Source organism: Cricetulus griseus, chromosome 5 (assembly GCF_003668045.3).
Source record: "Cricetulus griseus strain 17A/GY chromosome 5, alternate assembly CriGri-PICRH-1.0, whole genome shotgun sequence".
Taxonomy (NCBI): Eukaryota; Metazoa; Chordata; class Mammalia; order Rodentia; family Cricetidae; genus Cricetulus; species Cricetulus griseus.
Window position 1 is genome coordinate 102,962,644 of NC_048598.1, and position 16,769 is coordinate 102,979,412.

Here is a 16,769-nt window from a genome sequence, read left to right on the forward strand (position 1 = left end):
TTGAAAACTTTGAGGTTAGATCCTTTCAAAGAAATCTGAGGCCAGAATCTGAGCAACAAACTGTGGCTGTCTATTGAGACAGCAAATGTAGGGGCTGGAAAGATGGCTCAGCAGTTAAGAGAGCCTTCCGCTCTTCCAGAGGACACAAGTTCGGTTCCCAGTGTCCACCACGTCAAGGCAGCTCACACCTGCCTGTGATTGCAGCTCCCAGGGGCCTGACAGGCTCCTCTTCTGGCCTCCACGGGCACCTACATGCTTGTGTGTGTGTGTGTGTGTGTGTGTGTGTGTGTGTGTGCTCTCACACACACTATAAATCTCAAAACACAATGTGGAGAGTCAGGAGGGTGTTCTCCATTAAAAAAGCCACCAGTGTAGGGCAGATCCCCTGGAACTGTATAAATGAGGCATCTAAGAGGACTCCCAAATTGACAATGTGAAATGACAGCATGCTCTGCTAAGTTAACTGTTAATCTGAGTCATCCAAGGAGACCAAAAAAGCAGAAGGAAATGATGTTCATTAAATAATCCATCTCTCATCAAGAGACATATAACTTGATCCAGAAAAGCAAATGCATGATATCTCCTCAGAAAGAGTCACAGTTGACAGAATGGTCACTAAAGACATAGAATACTAGTCTTAGATGCCCAGCCTGGAGGGCAATGCTGCGCTCTGAGGGGGAAATGGTGTTGAAGTTCTCCCTTCCACGCTCTAGACCACCTCCCCAGGTGATGTTCCCAAAGCATATGTCTAAGAAGCAAAGACCTGCAAACACAAGTCCCAACCATCTAACGCTATCTTCCCCTTCCTAAGAGACCAATTGGGATTGCAAATCTTGCTACCAATCTATCAGCTCTTTCTGAGCTAGAATTCCTTCCCAGGGATAGCTAAGTGTACTGTTAACAAAGGTTTGTCTATAAACATGTTGCATGGTGTCACAACATAAGCAAACTGATAGTAGAGTCAGTAAAAGCACAAAGCTTAAAAACAATTCTCCACACTCTGATCACTGAGAAGCCTACTAGCCAAATGCAAAACAAAATGACTAAGCCAGAGCAGAAAAAAAAAAATCAGTCCAAAAGTATATGGTAATGTGTCCACAATCTCAGTAGGAACAACTCCAAGTCAAGATTGCAACCAAAGAGATGACAAGGGCTCTGTCACTTTTGTGGCTTCCAAATAAGCATTACCTAAGGGGAGGTGTTTTTATAGTAGCACCAGGAAGTTGTTTTTCTCTAATGACAACAAAGAAAGTATGTTGCAATATTTATGGCAGTCATCTATCAAAGCAAATGGGCCAGATGACTGGGCATTGGTTCTTATAGGACAACATTAGCTCAACAATGGATTGCTAAACCCTGCTATTGACGTGGTAAAAGGGAGCAATGTATGAGAAGGTGAAAAACATAAAAAGAAAGTCACAAACCTCCGCAACCTTTTGTTGTAAAGGACCCACAGCTAAGTTGGCAGTATTAAAATGAGCCTCCATTTTTGTCCTCCCACCTGGTGACAACAATTCTGAGCTCATCCACCACTGCAGTTGAATATCCAGAGTGCCTCCGTCCAGAACCGGAACAGAGAGCTCTCAGAACCTAAATGCAGAAGGGACCATCTCCAAAGCCCAACTTCGAAGCTGGAGATGCCGATCCCTTTGGATCTCAGAGATGGGAGAGACTCTGAGGATCCGCTTGTCTCAGAGCACACATCCGCTGCACAGCTGCACCACGGACTCTCCCACCTGCCCTGAGAGAGACTGGGAGACTGGGTGTCACCTTCATGCCTCACCTTTACTTCACGCTGTTTTTGAGGTCACTTAGATCACAACCAAGAGCCAAAGATTCCTTTCAACCACCCTGACTCACGAAAGCATTTCTTAGCCCCACAGACAAGTGTCTCATCTGATCTGCTGGAGGGCTAGGATGCTATGCTACTCATTACCAAAGAAGTGTCCAGGAGCTTCCTAGACACTTATGTCTCCCCATGCTTTAGAAAAATAGAAGAGTGGTTTAGCCTGGCAATATAAGTCTGCTTGATTGAAGAGACTACTTAGAAGATGTCAGAATTTTTCTTCCTTCCTTACTTCCTTCTTTCTTTTCTTCCCTTTCTTTCTTTTTTCTTTCTTTCTTTCTTTTTTTTTTTTTGCAACCAGACTTCTGAATTCTAATAACAAAGCTAAGGATTAACTAAATACGTAGCTAAGTGCCTGTGATGAATTTGGGAAAGAATAATTCCGATGATCTTAGTGTAGATGCATGCTCATTTTGCTCCCATGACCAGAATAAAGTAGGTATTTCCGATACATAATTCAAGATAGCTGGGAAAGAAGATGTTTTTCCACACTCCCAACATTCTAGCAAAAGATAAGGACAATCCAAACCCTGCTCAGGAAAAGAATATAGGGTGACATGGAAAACTGAAACATCTTGGAAGGAAGGCTGAAGTGCCCAGGGATGCCTGGTCTAGAAGCAGTTAAGAGAGACAAGAAATGGGCAGTTATTTTCAAATGTCCAAAGTGTGAGGTGAGAGATGCTATAATTGTCTCATGTGGCCCCAAGCTTTAGGAAGACACTCTACAACTGAGCTCTTGTTGGTCACATTCAAGGACAGACTGTCACACATTTCCCAACCCTGGAGGGATTTTGCAGGTTGGAAATATATGGAGCTGTTGAGGAAAAGTTTTTGCACCTGCTGAGGGACATGTGATCCTTCAGTTCTACAATCTGAGACCCCGGGACCCAACCAACCTCTTGTTCTCAGCGGCTGTCCATCCGAGTCGGGGTTTAGGCACATTGGCACATTGCACTGGCGTTTCCCGGGCTGTACCTGTTCTGTGGATAAAGAGAGCATTTCAGTCTTCAGTGCAGTCAGTTCAACACTAGTCACAGCACAACCAATGCAGCCAGCCACCACATGGAACCATTTGTCACGGTCACTTTATTAACACAGAAAGATTATATCTGGGCATAGGTAGGGTTATTCGAGGTTTTGTTACAAACCTGTCACTCAGTTAAATGAACTGCATCTAAAATGGTTGAGGATCTAAAACTCTCTTTTTGAGCTCTAGTCCCACTCTATTTCAGAAGAGTGAAAATCCTGTGTCTCCTGATATGAAATGAAGGGCCAAAGCCATGGCCATGAAAGAATGTTTTATGCAAATCAACTAATACATCAATGATACTCTGGGGTAATGGCCAGACAGTTCTTACAGGACCAGGTAGAGAAAATGATAGAGGTTTGGCTGAGAGATGGAGAACAAGAATAAGGAGCTGGAATGGAGTGACACTTAGGGAATGTTCATTCACACGGGAGATGTGTGCAGTGGAGAGGAGGCAGGCTTTCTATGAATGAGCTGGCGAATGCTGAGGTGAATTTATCATGACCCTGTTTAAGCTGTCTTTCTCAGTATGACTACATGACCATAGTTGTTCTCGGTGGAAACTAGAGAGTCGCTGAATTAATGCATGTGGTTCAAAATGACATGTTGCCTAACATCAGACTACACAGTCACTGACTCTTCTGCTGGGCTCAGGTAATCAGCATGAGAATACTAAATCCAGCTGTAATGTCAACCGTAGGAGGCTGAGGCAAAAAAGATCACTTGAGCCCAGGCGTTCAAGACCAGCCTGGGTAGCAAAGAAAGATGCTGTGTCCAAAACAAAACAAATTTGAGAATAATGAGATAAAACTTTTATTTACTAAGGGACTCGGAGATAAGTGAACCAAGTTGGAGGGTGGAAAGCGAAAACAAACAAACAAACAAACAAACAAACTGGAAAGCTTCAGTGGAAAAAACCCGGACAACTTGGAATCTCAAGAAGACAGGAAACTTTAAGTCCGGTTGAAAAGTGAAAAATGTGGCTAAATGGATTATTTGGCATCATAAAGGGTTTTGTAGCTTAAAGTTCAGATCGGAAATTGAGGCCAATTTACATTGTGTAACTCTACGTAACCAAAAGAGGGCGCAGTTGTCGTCAGAATCCACAGTGGCTGAGGCTGAGCTACACCAGCGTGGTGAAATGACTTTCAGGACCCCTAAGTCAACACGAGCATTTAGTGCCAAAGATCTAACTAAGATGTGCTTCTCAGGCTACACAGCTTCAGCTCTGGAGAGGGAGGCACAGATAGAGAAGGGAGACATGCTCAAACCAAACGGTCTGGGGATGGCTAGCCAGTACCTTCCCCCTCTCTCTCTTGCCTGTTGCCTCTTGACTACTCATTGCTCACTCCCTCATGCCACTAAGTGAAAACACCAAGCCTTTGACATGTCAAATACTCTTCTAAGTCCAGGAGACTGAAGCTGTCTTTACACACAGGGTTGGGTGTGATGTGTGGATCTCTTCTTGAAGAACAACAAAGGTAAATAGGAGGACATACATACAATTTGAAAAACGGCCCAAGATTTTGGTTTCGTGTACCCTGTGATTCTGCATCGTAATGAAGAGATTAAAAACAGTCTCACAATTGAAGCCAGAAAACCATAACCAAAGTGCACTCCCACAGCATGTTGCCATAATCAGCTCTTATATTTTCACAGTGTATGCACACTTCAAGGTGCTCTTATGTTCATAATCTTGTACCTCAGATGACCCATTTGATTTAAGAAGAAAAAAGCAAAGACAAGACAAACACTTGGCGGGGGGGGGGGGAGATCGCTGCAGTGCTATGAGCTGAGAAGGCAGCATACGCAGAAGACGTGATAAGGTTCGGGACATGCAAAGCGTTCATATTTAAAGTCGATGCGTCATGGCAGTCAGTCTTACAACAGGTTAGGTGCAGTTCTGGCTTAGGAACACGAGGGTGTGTGGCTGCAACCTGGGGACCCTGCTGGCTAAAACACACAACTCATTCCCAAACTTGCAGACCGTGCCATCCCCAAGCTGAAATTTATTATTAAATCGCCACTAACTTCAGTACTCAATAATTTAGGAGAGAGGATATTGATAATCCGGTGCTTTTAAAACTTTGTACCATGAAATCATAGCTTCACCCCCTCCTCCCCAGGCAGATAATCTGGATCTTAAAGAAATAAAGAGCTGGACATGCCTAAACAGGGACCAGTCTAAACAGAGACCAGCCTAGACAGGGAGCAGCCTAGACAAAGACCACAATGCTCTAGAGCACTTAGAAAAATCTGAATATATGTTAGATACTTCCAGGTTATTTTTCAAACTATTTTAACCAAAGAACATGAGAAGTGGACACAGAGAAAGTGGCATTAGCTAATCTGAGAGGCAAACGAGAAGAAAAGGCTTGACCCACCAGTGTCCCAGTTGCTGATGTTATGGGGGGCGCTAGACTGATGCTCCAGCTGTCGCTTCATTAACTGGCTCATTGTCAGAACTCCCAGGGATCCCCTTTTCATCTGCCTATACTGAGCTATACGAAGGAAATTAGGAGATGATTACTGGGGGAAATATGTTTCCAGTCGCACACACAGGCTCTATACATCCACACAGATCTTAGTTGAGTTCTTCATTAGCTATTTGGAGTTTTTTGGTAAATTATTTGCTCCTAACCAAGTGAAGATCAAGTGAAAAGCTTAAGCCTTCCATCATTTCCGGCATCTCTGTGGTACAGTAACAGTAGTGGTCTTTAGCGTTGGTCTACCAACTACACATATTTACTCAGTTACCCATGAGTGCAATATGCTCATTGTGTTAGCTTTTTTACTTATGTGCTCTGCCACATTCTAAAAAGAACTCAAAACCAACAGTGCTACCTTGAATTGAATCAAAAGCAACTGAGGTAAGCCATTGATTTAAAACTCTGCACTGTTTCCAAGCTATTTGAGCCCCCTGTGTACTATTTGGAAAATGTGAATTAAATAGCATTCCACAAGCATACTATTTGTTTGAGAAAACAATGGTAACATTTTTATCCTGCAATTAAGCTCTGATATGATTCTCAACAACAAAAAGTTGTAAGCTTTTCCAAACCCGAGACAATGAAAAGCACACTGTCAGTTGTGTGCTAACTTAGAAAGCCACCCTTGCCTTTGCTCCTGCTCCCTGTGAGACACTCGGGGCCTATAACCAGCCCAATGTGAGTGCTCAGCCACTCATGAGACGGCTGTCAGCCTGACCCCAAACACCCAGATGTTGACAATGTGGGTCTCCCCACTGGACTCACTTGAAAGGGCAAGTTCGGAAGCCAAAGCTGAAGAACTCATACAACCTCGAAAGGAATGCAGAGACCAGGATGTCCACTAAATAGCCCCGGGGACAGCTCTGAATGCTATGTATAGGTTTCTGCAGTCACTAACGAGGTAGCAACTCGGTATGAAATGAAATCACTTATACCATCATCTGGTGTTGGCAGCATGCTGTTTGATTTATGGTGGTCATGGCACGTTCAGTTACAAAACAATCAACTGGCAACTTGAACAAGAAAGAAATGTATGCGGTGGGATTCGTGAGTCTTGGAGCCCATATTCACTAAATTTGTGGAAATAGCTGATGGACTCAATAGTAAAATATCACTGATTTATTGATAGGTAAACTTCACCAGTTTCCAATTCACTTGAAAAGGAAAACTTTGAGGAAAATTCAAAAGCAGAAATATGCTGGGTTTTGAACCCAAGGCCTTGCACATGTTAGGCAAGCCACCTTCTGACTGGACTACACCCCTAGCTACAAACAGAAATCTTTTAAAAGATCTTAAAAAATTAAAAAAAAAATAAGTGGCATCTTGCAGATTCAATCAATTAAGGATGTAAAGCCTCTAGTGTTGAGATAATTTCCCCAATTCTTAGTTTTGATTTGGTTTGTAGTGCTGAGGTTGGAACCCAGAGCCTCACACACGCTAGGCAAGGGCCCTATCACTGAACTCCATTCCCAGTCTCTCAACTGATTTTAAAGACTGCACAATTCCTGAGAGCAATACCCCAGTGGATGAGGTTTCTGGCATTATGCCTCCAAGAGCACACCACCAAATCCTATGATGATGCTTTTCATGACAAGGGCTAATGTGCCAAACTCACTCCCAAAAGGCTAGACTCAGTCATGACTATGGGATCCTGACCCTCTAGACACACTGGAATTAAAGCAATGTAACCATTCTGGCCATTTCAAATCACACTACTTAGAGTTCTAAGGGGTGTGGGGGGTGAATTCAGTGTCTGTTTTAAAAAATGACTCATGTATAAAAAAGAGAAAATATTGTATTGTGATTTGTCATTATCAAACATTCTTCATGTTTAAAAAATAAATACAATATTTAGCTTTAGAACTAGCCATTCTATTTTGCAACCAAAAGCAAAACATCTGCTACTTGGAAGCTATTTCTTAAAACTTTTACAGCCTTATAATTGATTTAGAATTATTCAAAGACTGTGTGGAATAGTAAAAATAATATCAACTTGAAAATCTAGTAGATCTAAGTATCCATTTCTGTCGCTGTGACTTTTCAGCCTTTCTCCTCGGTCTGCCATGCAGGATGGAGTGGATCTAGAGCATGCTGTGTGTGAGCCATTCATCATGGTGCCAACACTGGAGGAGAATCAAATAAACGCTATCTAGGATCACCATCAAGACTGTAACCTCCTTGGGGAAGAGGGGGACCCTATTTATTCCCTTTGATCCCCAATGACAAGCACAATACCTGGCCCCCACCAGATACACATGAAATAATGAATGAATAATGAATGAAAGAATGCACAAATGGATAAATGGTGACAATGATTCTTTTCCATAGAACCAGATCAGCAATTACATTAATATTTATATCTGGCTTTTCAGACCATCCTCCTTTCAAAAGATGGTCCATGAAGACTCACTAACTCTTCAGGCAGCATCAATATGGAACACAAATTTATCAGGACATGAAAGATTTCCAGAAAGTACACTTCTGTCTGGGCCACTGATTCCTTCCAAGAATTTCTCTTTGCTGAAAATCTCCTGACACCACTGAGCTGGGTAGACACCTTAATGGAACAGCAATGGAACTCAGGTTTCCTGTGGTCAAAACCTAGCACTCAATAGCAGGGAGGAAGTTTTAAAATACTTGATGTAGATTTTGGAATGTGTTAGGCCATTTTTATTCTTCAGACTAAAAAAGGCAGATTTAGTTGCACCTATAGGGTCCTGACACATTTACTTTAGAATAACCCAGATGAAGCTGTGTTCGTGAGGGAAGGTGACTCAGATTAAACCAATGAGTCCCAAGTAAGAGTCTGCCATGAACAAAGCTTTGCGTGTGTCACATGGTCAGGCTAGTAGTCCTGTTGATTTTGTTGAGTGATGAAATTTGGTACTCAATCTTTAATAAATTAGGGTTCTTGGGCAATCCATGACCAATGATTGATCTACCATTTGAGGTATGGGCAAAAGCAGGCCATGGTACCCTCAAGAGTACACAGCACTGTATCACTGAGGAAGCTATTGCAACACTTTTTTTTAAGTAGGAAGGTTGTCAAAATGGAAAGTCATACGTATAGGTCATGCTCCGAAGCTGACACACACAGAAGCCATCACTGAGAAACGCTTACTTGATATTGACGAGTGGCTGCCTGTTTCAGGTGCACCTGCTTCTAATGTAGGGGCAGATGAAGATTCCCGCGGCATTTCCAGCGTTGAAAGTCCTTTAGCAGATGGATCTACAAAAGGAAATACTGTTTAAAGTTAAGGACAGTGGTGGAAAGTAGTTGAAGAGTCTTCCAGGGTCTTTCCCCCTCTTGTCTACCATGCCCATTCAAATCCTTAGGCGCTTTCTGCCTCTAGGATTACCTTAGAGAGATTACATATATTCTACGTCCCATTCTGCATGTACTGCACGTCCCTTACGAGAGCGAAGCCTGCATAGCTGCAAAGCTAATGCTCAAAGTGTCCATGGGTAACTAGCTCTGAACCAGGCACCTCACTGTCCCATATTTGTTGCTTTTCATCTGTTGTCTAACCTGTGCAGCTTTGTCTGCAGCTTCTCTGCAGCTTTGTCTCCACTTATATCTCAATCTTCAATAGATTTCACATCCAAGGAGCTTCCCAGGGCACTGTTTCCCTCCAAAACACTGTCAGGTGACCCTCTTATGGAGTATTTGCCCTTAACTTTTTCCAAGCTTATTCCAAGCTTATGTTATTATTTACTTATTTGCCTATAAATGTTACTACGCAGGAAGCAATTTAAGAGCAGGACCTGTGTCTACTATGAAATAGATGGTACTAAGTGACATTCCGTTTCTTTAGAGCAGTGCTTCTCAACCTTCCTAATGCTGCGACTGTTTAGCACACATCTTCATGTTATGGTGATCCCCAACCATAAAATTATTTCATTGCGGGGGAGAGGTGGATATGGGGAAGAGGAGACTGGGAGGAGAGAAGGGAGGGGAAACTGTGGCGTGTAATGTAAAAGAGAAGAATAAAGAAAACATTTCTTGCTACTTCATAACTGTAATTGTGCTTCTGTTAGGAGTTGTAATGTAAATATCTGATATGCAGGATATCTGATGTGTGGCCCACAAAGGGAATGTGACCCACAGGTTGAGTCACATTCTTGCACTGAGTTAGAGGGACACAACCTCTATTTTGTTTTCTTCTGTTGAATAAATGTCCTCTCCGATGTGAAATATTTTCTGCATATAATATTCTTATTAATCTGTCAACATTGGGACATAAGCTCTCTCTCTTACTCCGTTCTAGATGGCTGAACAGTAACCTCTCAAGTTTTCTGAAAGGATTTTAACAACAAACTTACAATTCTTTACAGCAGCACTTGGCAGTGAATGACTCACTGGGCATCTCTTGCTGGCTACAGAGTTGCCAGCGTGGGTTTCAGCATGACTCACGCAGTGCTGTGAGTTAGAGATAGCCATCTTAAGTGGCTTCAAGCTCTTAAACTCAAAATGTATCATCTCCTCTTTTTCACAATGACAACTGCTTCTTCTTGCCACAGAGCAACCCACAATATTTTATAATCAATGTCTGCTTCTCTGACACTAGATGACATTAAACCCCTTAAGGAGTCAGATATAAAAGGTCCCAGGGGGACAAAGTTTTGGAGCAATAGCTTTGGAACATCTCCTTTTCTGCTTTAGAGGTCTTTCTGATACATAGACATGGTTGCCATATTAATAACTTTGTGTGAGTTCTGTATGTACGTGTTCATGTGGGTGTGTGTAGGTGTGCCACAGCTTGATGCTGAGTGTATTCCTTGATCACTCTCTACTTCTTTTCTCTCACTAAACCTAAACTCATAGATTTAGCTAGGCTGGCTTGCTAATGAGCTGCAGGGATCTGTCTGTCTATGCCCTGCCCTGTCCCAACCCCCAAGCACTAGTGCCAAACATTGTCCTGTTTGGCACTTGTGGTTGTCAGTTATCCAAGCTCAGTTCCTCATTCTTGCATGGCAGGTAGTTTACCAACTGAGCCAAATCATCACTAATAACTTCAGGTTTTCTTTTTTGTACATTTATTTGTGTGTGTGTGTGTGTGTGTGTGTGTGTGTGTGTGTGTGTGTGTGTGTACAGGTACCTACAGAGGCCAGAAGAGAGTACTGGATCCCTGGAGCTGGAGTTACAGGTGTTTGTAAGCTACTTGACATAGGTGCTGGGAACCAAACTCCGGTCCTCTCCATGAGCAATATGCACTCTTACCACTGAGCCACTGCCCCAGGACCTCCCTTCACAGTAACAAAATAGTATCACTGCCATAAAGTGTCCCAAACACTCTTAATAATGAGTAATCACTTGAAATTACCTTAGTCACCAATATAAAAATGTTAGGAATTGTTTTTCTATAATGCAAAATTAGAAAGGCTACAAAATTACCTCTCTTGCCCTTATTTACCTGCCTTCTCTGTGTGTTATAGTCATGGATTATAGCCCACCAATAACATGAAGTAAGGAAAATAAAATTAATATTCAAGAATTCACTTAAAGATCATTGTGACTTTTGGGGTTTGGAGTGTGTGTACTTAAATCTTTGATGTACTTTTAACATTAAAGAAACTACTGGATAACAGTTATTAATGACGTAGTTTGCACAAATTCTTTAGACTAGGCAATCTTTTCTTAGTTCTCAATCTTTTCTAAAGATATATATATATATATAATATATAATATATATATATATATATACACACACACACACAGTTTAAAGCAAATATTTGAGAAGAGCTGCCCACTTCTTGTTTTCAACACATCTGCACTCCGTTTTCTAGAGTCATGCACAGAAAATTCAGTGTCTCCCCTTCTGTTCCTGTGTACCAGTGCTCTCTTAGTCACTTAGGATATAATCAGGAAACAAACAAAACAAAAATATTGCATCACAGAATTTGATTTGATTTGATGTGGAGAGACATGTATAAAAAGGAATAAATTATTACATGTTAAGCTAACACTAGAGACAAGAAAGAGAGCCAGGATGCCAGCTGGGGGTGTGTGGCTAAGCTCAGGGCAGGCCCCATTGGTGAGAGGAAGTGCCAGAGTCCATCAAGTGGGTATTGGGCCACTCAAGCCTTGGAAAACAGCAGGCATAGGGCCCTAAGAGCATGTAGGGGGAGTCAAGAAATGGCCATTCGGAGGGAGTAGTGCAAATGAAGTGAGAAGTCATGAGGACAGGGATGCTAGGAATTCAGAGTTTTACTGGAAGGATGTGGGAAGGCTCTGGAAGGATTTAAGGCAGAAAAATAAAAGATAATACTGTTCTATTCTGAAGGATCACTCTGCCTGTTGTATAGAGAGGACTCTATAGGTAATGACGGAAGGCAGTGAGAGACCAGTTAGGAGACAATAGCAGGTAAACCAGATAGGATGTATTGACCCCTTGAACCAACAGTGACTATAGAAATGGTGGGTGTAAGAAAGAGGTGGTGTATTTATCTCTTAAAGGAGATTAAATTTGCTAGATGGAACTGATGGTGCTCAGTTAAGGTTTAATTTCTGATGAACAGCAAGAGATGATTTTATAGTGCCATTACATCCTGTACAATGTGAGAGATGAGACTCCGTGTTCCCACTGCTCTCTGAGGCAACTTCCTACACTGAGTGACTCTGATATTCTTCCACTAATGAGAAATGGATATTTCCCCCTTGGTTTTGGTTCAGTCATGTGATTTGCTTGCCCTAACAAAGGGCTTGCAGGCATTTTATGACTGTCCTGGTAAGGATAGTCAAGTTGATACAACCTAGTGTCACCTGGGATGAGAGAACCTCAAATGCAGCATTGCCTTGATCAGACTGGCCTGTTGCCATGTCTGTGGATCATTTTCTTGAATGCTAACTGATAAACAAGCCCACTATGATGGTAGATCCCTAGGCAGGTGGGTGTAAGCTGTATGAGAAACCTAGGTGAACCTGAGTCAGAGGGAGAGCAAGCCAACAAGCAGCTTTCCTTTATGGTTTCTGCTTCAGTTCCTGCCCCCATCCATCAATAATGGATTTCGACTTGGAAGAAAAAGCCAAATAAACCCTTTCATTCCCCAGATTGATTTTGGTCATAATGTCTATCACAACAATATGAAGCAAACATTGACTTAAGCTTTGATAAGCAATTGTGCAATTCATCTTGCTGTCTGTGGCTGCATAATAATAAGAATATCCCTAGACTTTGTGGGCCACAGAGAAGGTTGGCAAGCATGAAAAACAGAGCTTGGCCACCCATCCAAGCTTGGTCTAGATTAGTTCTCTAGATGACCAATAACCTCAGAGTAAATAAAAGCTTATTGCTGTATACTGGTGATTGTCGTGACTTGGCACTAGTCCAGCAATGGGTCACTGACAGTTGTCCAGGTAGATGTGATCACCAAGAAAGTGGGTTTCCCCAGAGGTGGGGGAAAGACCAAGGATGGTACTCCCTCAGGGAAATGAGGAAGAACCAACAGGTGGGACTGAGGTGTAATGATCAATGACTAGAAAAGGAAAACCAGGTGTATGCAGTATCCTAGAAGCCACTTTAAGTAGAATTCATCAATTATGCCAAATACTGTAGCTGTGGCAGAGAGTAAGCTTCAACAGCTGACCATTGGATTTAGCAATGGAAGGCCTTGGTGATCTTGAAAAAAATACAGGTTTTTTTATTGTAGTAGTAGTAGGGGAAAATGAAAGAAAAATATTATAGGAGAAAACTGGAGAAAGTGGTAATTTTGGGTGCCTGTGGTAGTTTGAATGATGTCTCACTGGCTCGTGTATTTGATCACTTGGTCCCCAGTTGGTGGCTCTGTTTGGGGAGGTTGTGGAACCCTTTAGGAGGTGGAGCCTTGATGGAGGGAGTGTGTCCTTAAGGCTTTAAGGGTTTATAGCCTGTCTCCACATCCTGTCCCCTTTCTCTCTGATTCCTGTGTATAGATACAATATGATTGGCCAGCTTCCCGCCACTGCCATCATGCCATGCATTCCCCAATATAATGGACTCTAAACCCCTGGAACCATAAGGTAAAATAAACTCTTCCTTTAGTTGCTTTCGCATTTTTATCACAGCAAGTGGAAAGCAAACCAAAACACTGCCTTTACAAGCCTTTTTATTTTTAAATAAAGAACAAAATAAGATTATATCTGCATGCTCAGGTTAGTCCTTTAAAAGAAAAACTGGAAAGCAAAGGGTGGAGAATGTTGCCTGTATCCCAAGGTAGATAAGAGAATCAAGATCTTGACAGGAAACCGGGTGTTTAGATGTAAATGCCAGAGGAGGACCCAGGAGTAGTTGTGGTAAGCATATAAATGAAGCATGGAAATTCCTTATGATCATGTCAGGTAGGAGGAGTTCTTGATCTCTGAGGAGAAGAATAGCTATGAAATAGTCAAGCAGGAGAATGAAGTATGGATTTGGAAAATACTGTATTTTATTTTACTGGTAAGTAACTTCCCAGTTAAGATTTTCACCACTAGTTTAAAATGATAGAGTCTACATTACACATTTTTATCTAGACATAATCATATGTTAGGGGCAAGTGCTCGTGCCTGGAGAGTTCGATTTCACGAAGGATGCATGCATCCAAGCATGTCTGGAAAAGGAAATGCTGAAGAAGACAGAAGCATGGATGAGTTATGCTTGTGGACTTGAATTTAAGGTGAAAAGGAGAAAAGGCAGGAAGTGGGAGATGATAGAAGACAGTAAGATCAATAAGTCCTGGCCAAGAGACACAGAAGACCCATAATCAAAGAAAAGTAGATATAACTGAAATCTCGGGAAGGCTGTAGCTGTTGGTAATAATGAGCCCATGACATGATTACAGAAATGAGTAGCTGAGCTAAGGCAGAGGATGAAAAAGCAGGGAGGAGACCAGTTCAAGAAATGGAGAGTCCTGGACATCAGAAGGCACCAACACTTAGAAATGCAACAGTATGAGTTAAGACAGGAACCTGTGTGTTGATGGGTCAACAGGTCTGAGAGTAGTAATGAACAATGAGACCGTGTTTGATGGTCTGACGACAGCAGGATTAGAGCTTCGGGTCTTAGAGATAGGGAAATCATGGTCTGAGGGGAGCCAAGGTGAGGGCCAATAATCCGGAGCCCTATCCCAGTGGCACACGTCAGTTACATGGGCTCTCAGGAAAGCTGAACCCGCAGGAAGAGCCGGACTCCCATTAGGTTAGGAAGGTGAAGGAAATGAGAGACAGAGAAAGACAGACAAAGGATTTTGCTACGAGGGACCCATGAATTTCTGAGGGTGTGGGGGAAGGTAGCATGGAATTTTTTTCAGAACTGGGGTGACCAAGAACTTGCAGAAATCTAGCCAGGCCATGGGTCCTTTTACAGTGACTGACCAGCAGAGAGGTGAACCCTATCCTCTGGGCAATTAGCAAGTGAGGCTGTCAGTGGAGAGGATGAGGTGCCTGGGCCTCTCTGGCTCCCGCTGGTGGAAGCAGGAAAGGCTGACTCATGCACTGATTGTGTGGGCCCCTCCTCTTTCCAGTGCTCCCAGTAGGGAAAGCTGGGTATGTCTGTTGGAGGTGGAGTGCTAAAAGAGCTAACTGATAGGGTAATATGCACTATAAAAAAATTAAACAATTGTCTCCATATACTGTTGTCTTGTTCTGGGATCATATGTACGACTAAAAAAATAAAAGAGTTCTCCACTGGTATCTTGGGGAAGAGTTAAATAGAAGGAAAAAGAAAGAAGATAAAATGTATGCATATCCTAACATATCCCATGAGTTACATACAGCCAATTTATCATAAATGTTTATCATGTGCAACTGCTTACTTTCTGACACTCCCACCACATACCTACACAGTTTCTGGGACAATTCTGTCATTTAGGCAGCAATTTTCCTGGCCCCAAACAAGTTAAAGATGCCCAAATTCCCCCAAAATCGTCTTAGCTGCTTAGACTTTCCTGATATGACAAGACCCCACCCATGCCTGGCTAGAACGTGACCCTTTCCAAACATGTTAATGCTCACTCTGCAGTTTTCCAGTGTCTTTGAGGCAAACTTTGAGGCATGGGTCACTGTAAGAGGACCCATGGCCTCGCTAGATTTCCGCAAGTTCTTGGTCACCCCAGTTCTGAGCTAGAAGCCCCTACAAATGTCAGTGTAAATAAAGGGGTCTGGGTATTTCTCTAAGTAGCTTCTCCAGGGTGGAATAATGGAAGAAGCTGGACTAAGATGAGGCGGACCACCCAGCATGGCCTTTGCCAGGTTGTGTCACCTGGGGAAGGCACTAACCTCAGCCTCAGAATCCACAGACTGGACTCTAGATCACCTCCAAAGTCACTGCCAATTGTCAGTGGTCTCTGGTTTCTAAGGAGACTGATGTAACTGTAGCTTTTATCACACCTTTTGATCACCATTAACATTCAGACAAGAAGGAGGAATCTCCCCCATCGGTGTTAACATGACAGGAGACTAGTTTTGGGTGAGTGAGGTGACCAACAGCAGGCCACATTTTTATACAACATCTTAGAAATGGCACCTCAAAGAGAACATAGGAAATGACACTTAAGGCTGGAAACACATCAGGTGGTGTCTGTGGATCAAAGCGGAGACTGTAACTGGAAACTTAGGTTTCCAGATGTTTGGTCAGTGTGCTGACAATGTGCTGTAGCCCCTAAGTGATTATCCAATCAGCTCATTCACACTGCATTTGGACTAGGTAGTTCACTAACATAAGCAGAGGTGTCATGGCTGGTTTTGGTTGCCAACTTTACATTACATACCTAGGAAGAGGAATTGCCAATTACATACCAATTGAGGAGTTACCTCCATGAGATTGGCCTGTGGGCATGTCTACAAGGGCATGTTCTTAACTACTAATTGATGGAGGAAGACACAGTTGGCTCTGAGCAGTGCCAACCTGACTGAGGAAGGTGGGCTGGGCTATGTAAGAAAGGTAGCTGAGTCCGGAAACAAGCCAGTAACTCAGCAAGCCCCTCCACAGTCTATGCTTCAGCTTCTGCCTCCAGATTCCTACCTTGAATTATTGCCCCGACTTCCCTCAATGATGGATTGTGACCCGGAAGTGTCAAATGAAATAAACCCTTCCTTCTCCAAGTTGTTTTTGATTGGTGTTTTATCATAGAAATAAAAAGCAAATTGTAACAAGGGGGGGATGAAAGCAAAAAGTAATGCAAAATCAATTATTTCTGTTGCTTTAGGAAGGCCAAAATTATTTTTGAAATATACAGGTACCAATTAGCCACTGCCTCTTATTGCCCAGAACAGTCAAGATTGATGGTAAAAATTAGAAACAACAAACACGAAACATCGATGGAGCCAGTGCAGCCGCATCAGAATCCAGCACACTGTGGGGACCACAGTGGATTCCAAGCGGTTATGAAGCGGTTATAATGTCAGCCCCGACATTATAAGATTGCCAGTTTGGTGCATAGTTTGTGTCAA

At 42.6% G+C, this 16,769-nt stretch overlaps 1 protein-coding gene across 3 annotated transcripts in view; it reads right to left on the reverse strand.

Annotated features, from left to right (window-relative positions):
• Unc79 (unc-79 homolog, NALCN channel complex subunit) overlaps nt 1–16,769 on the reverse strand; it is a 176,913-nt gene that overhangs the window by 54,024 nt on the left and 106,120 nt on the right. For 2 of the 3 annotated variants that reach the window (XM_027419180.2, XM_035445739.1), the window contains 3 exons: nt 8,484–8,591; nt 5,258–5,374; nt 2,743–2,826 (listed from right to left, as the gene is read on the reverse strand). In XM_027419180.2, the coding sequence (XP_027274981.1) occupies nt 2,743–2,826; nt 5,258–5,374; nt 8,484–8,591 (309 nt within the window). The remainder of the gene's footprint in view (nt 1–2,742; nt 2,827–5,257; nt 5,375–8,483; nt 8,592–16,769) is intronic. The other variant, XM_027419181.2, reaches the window with a different exon arrangement.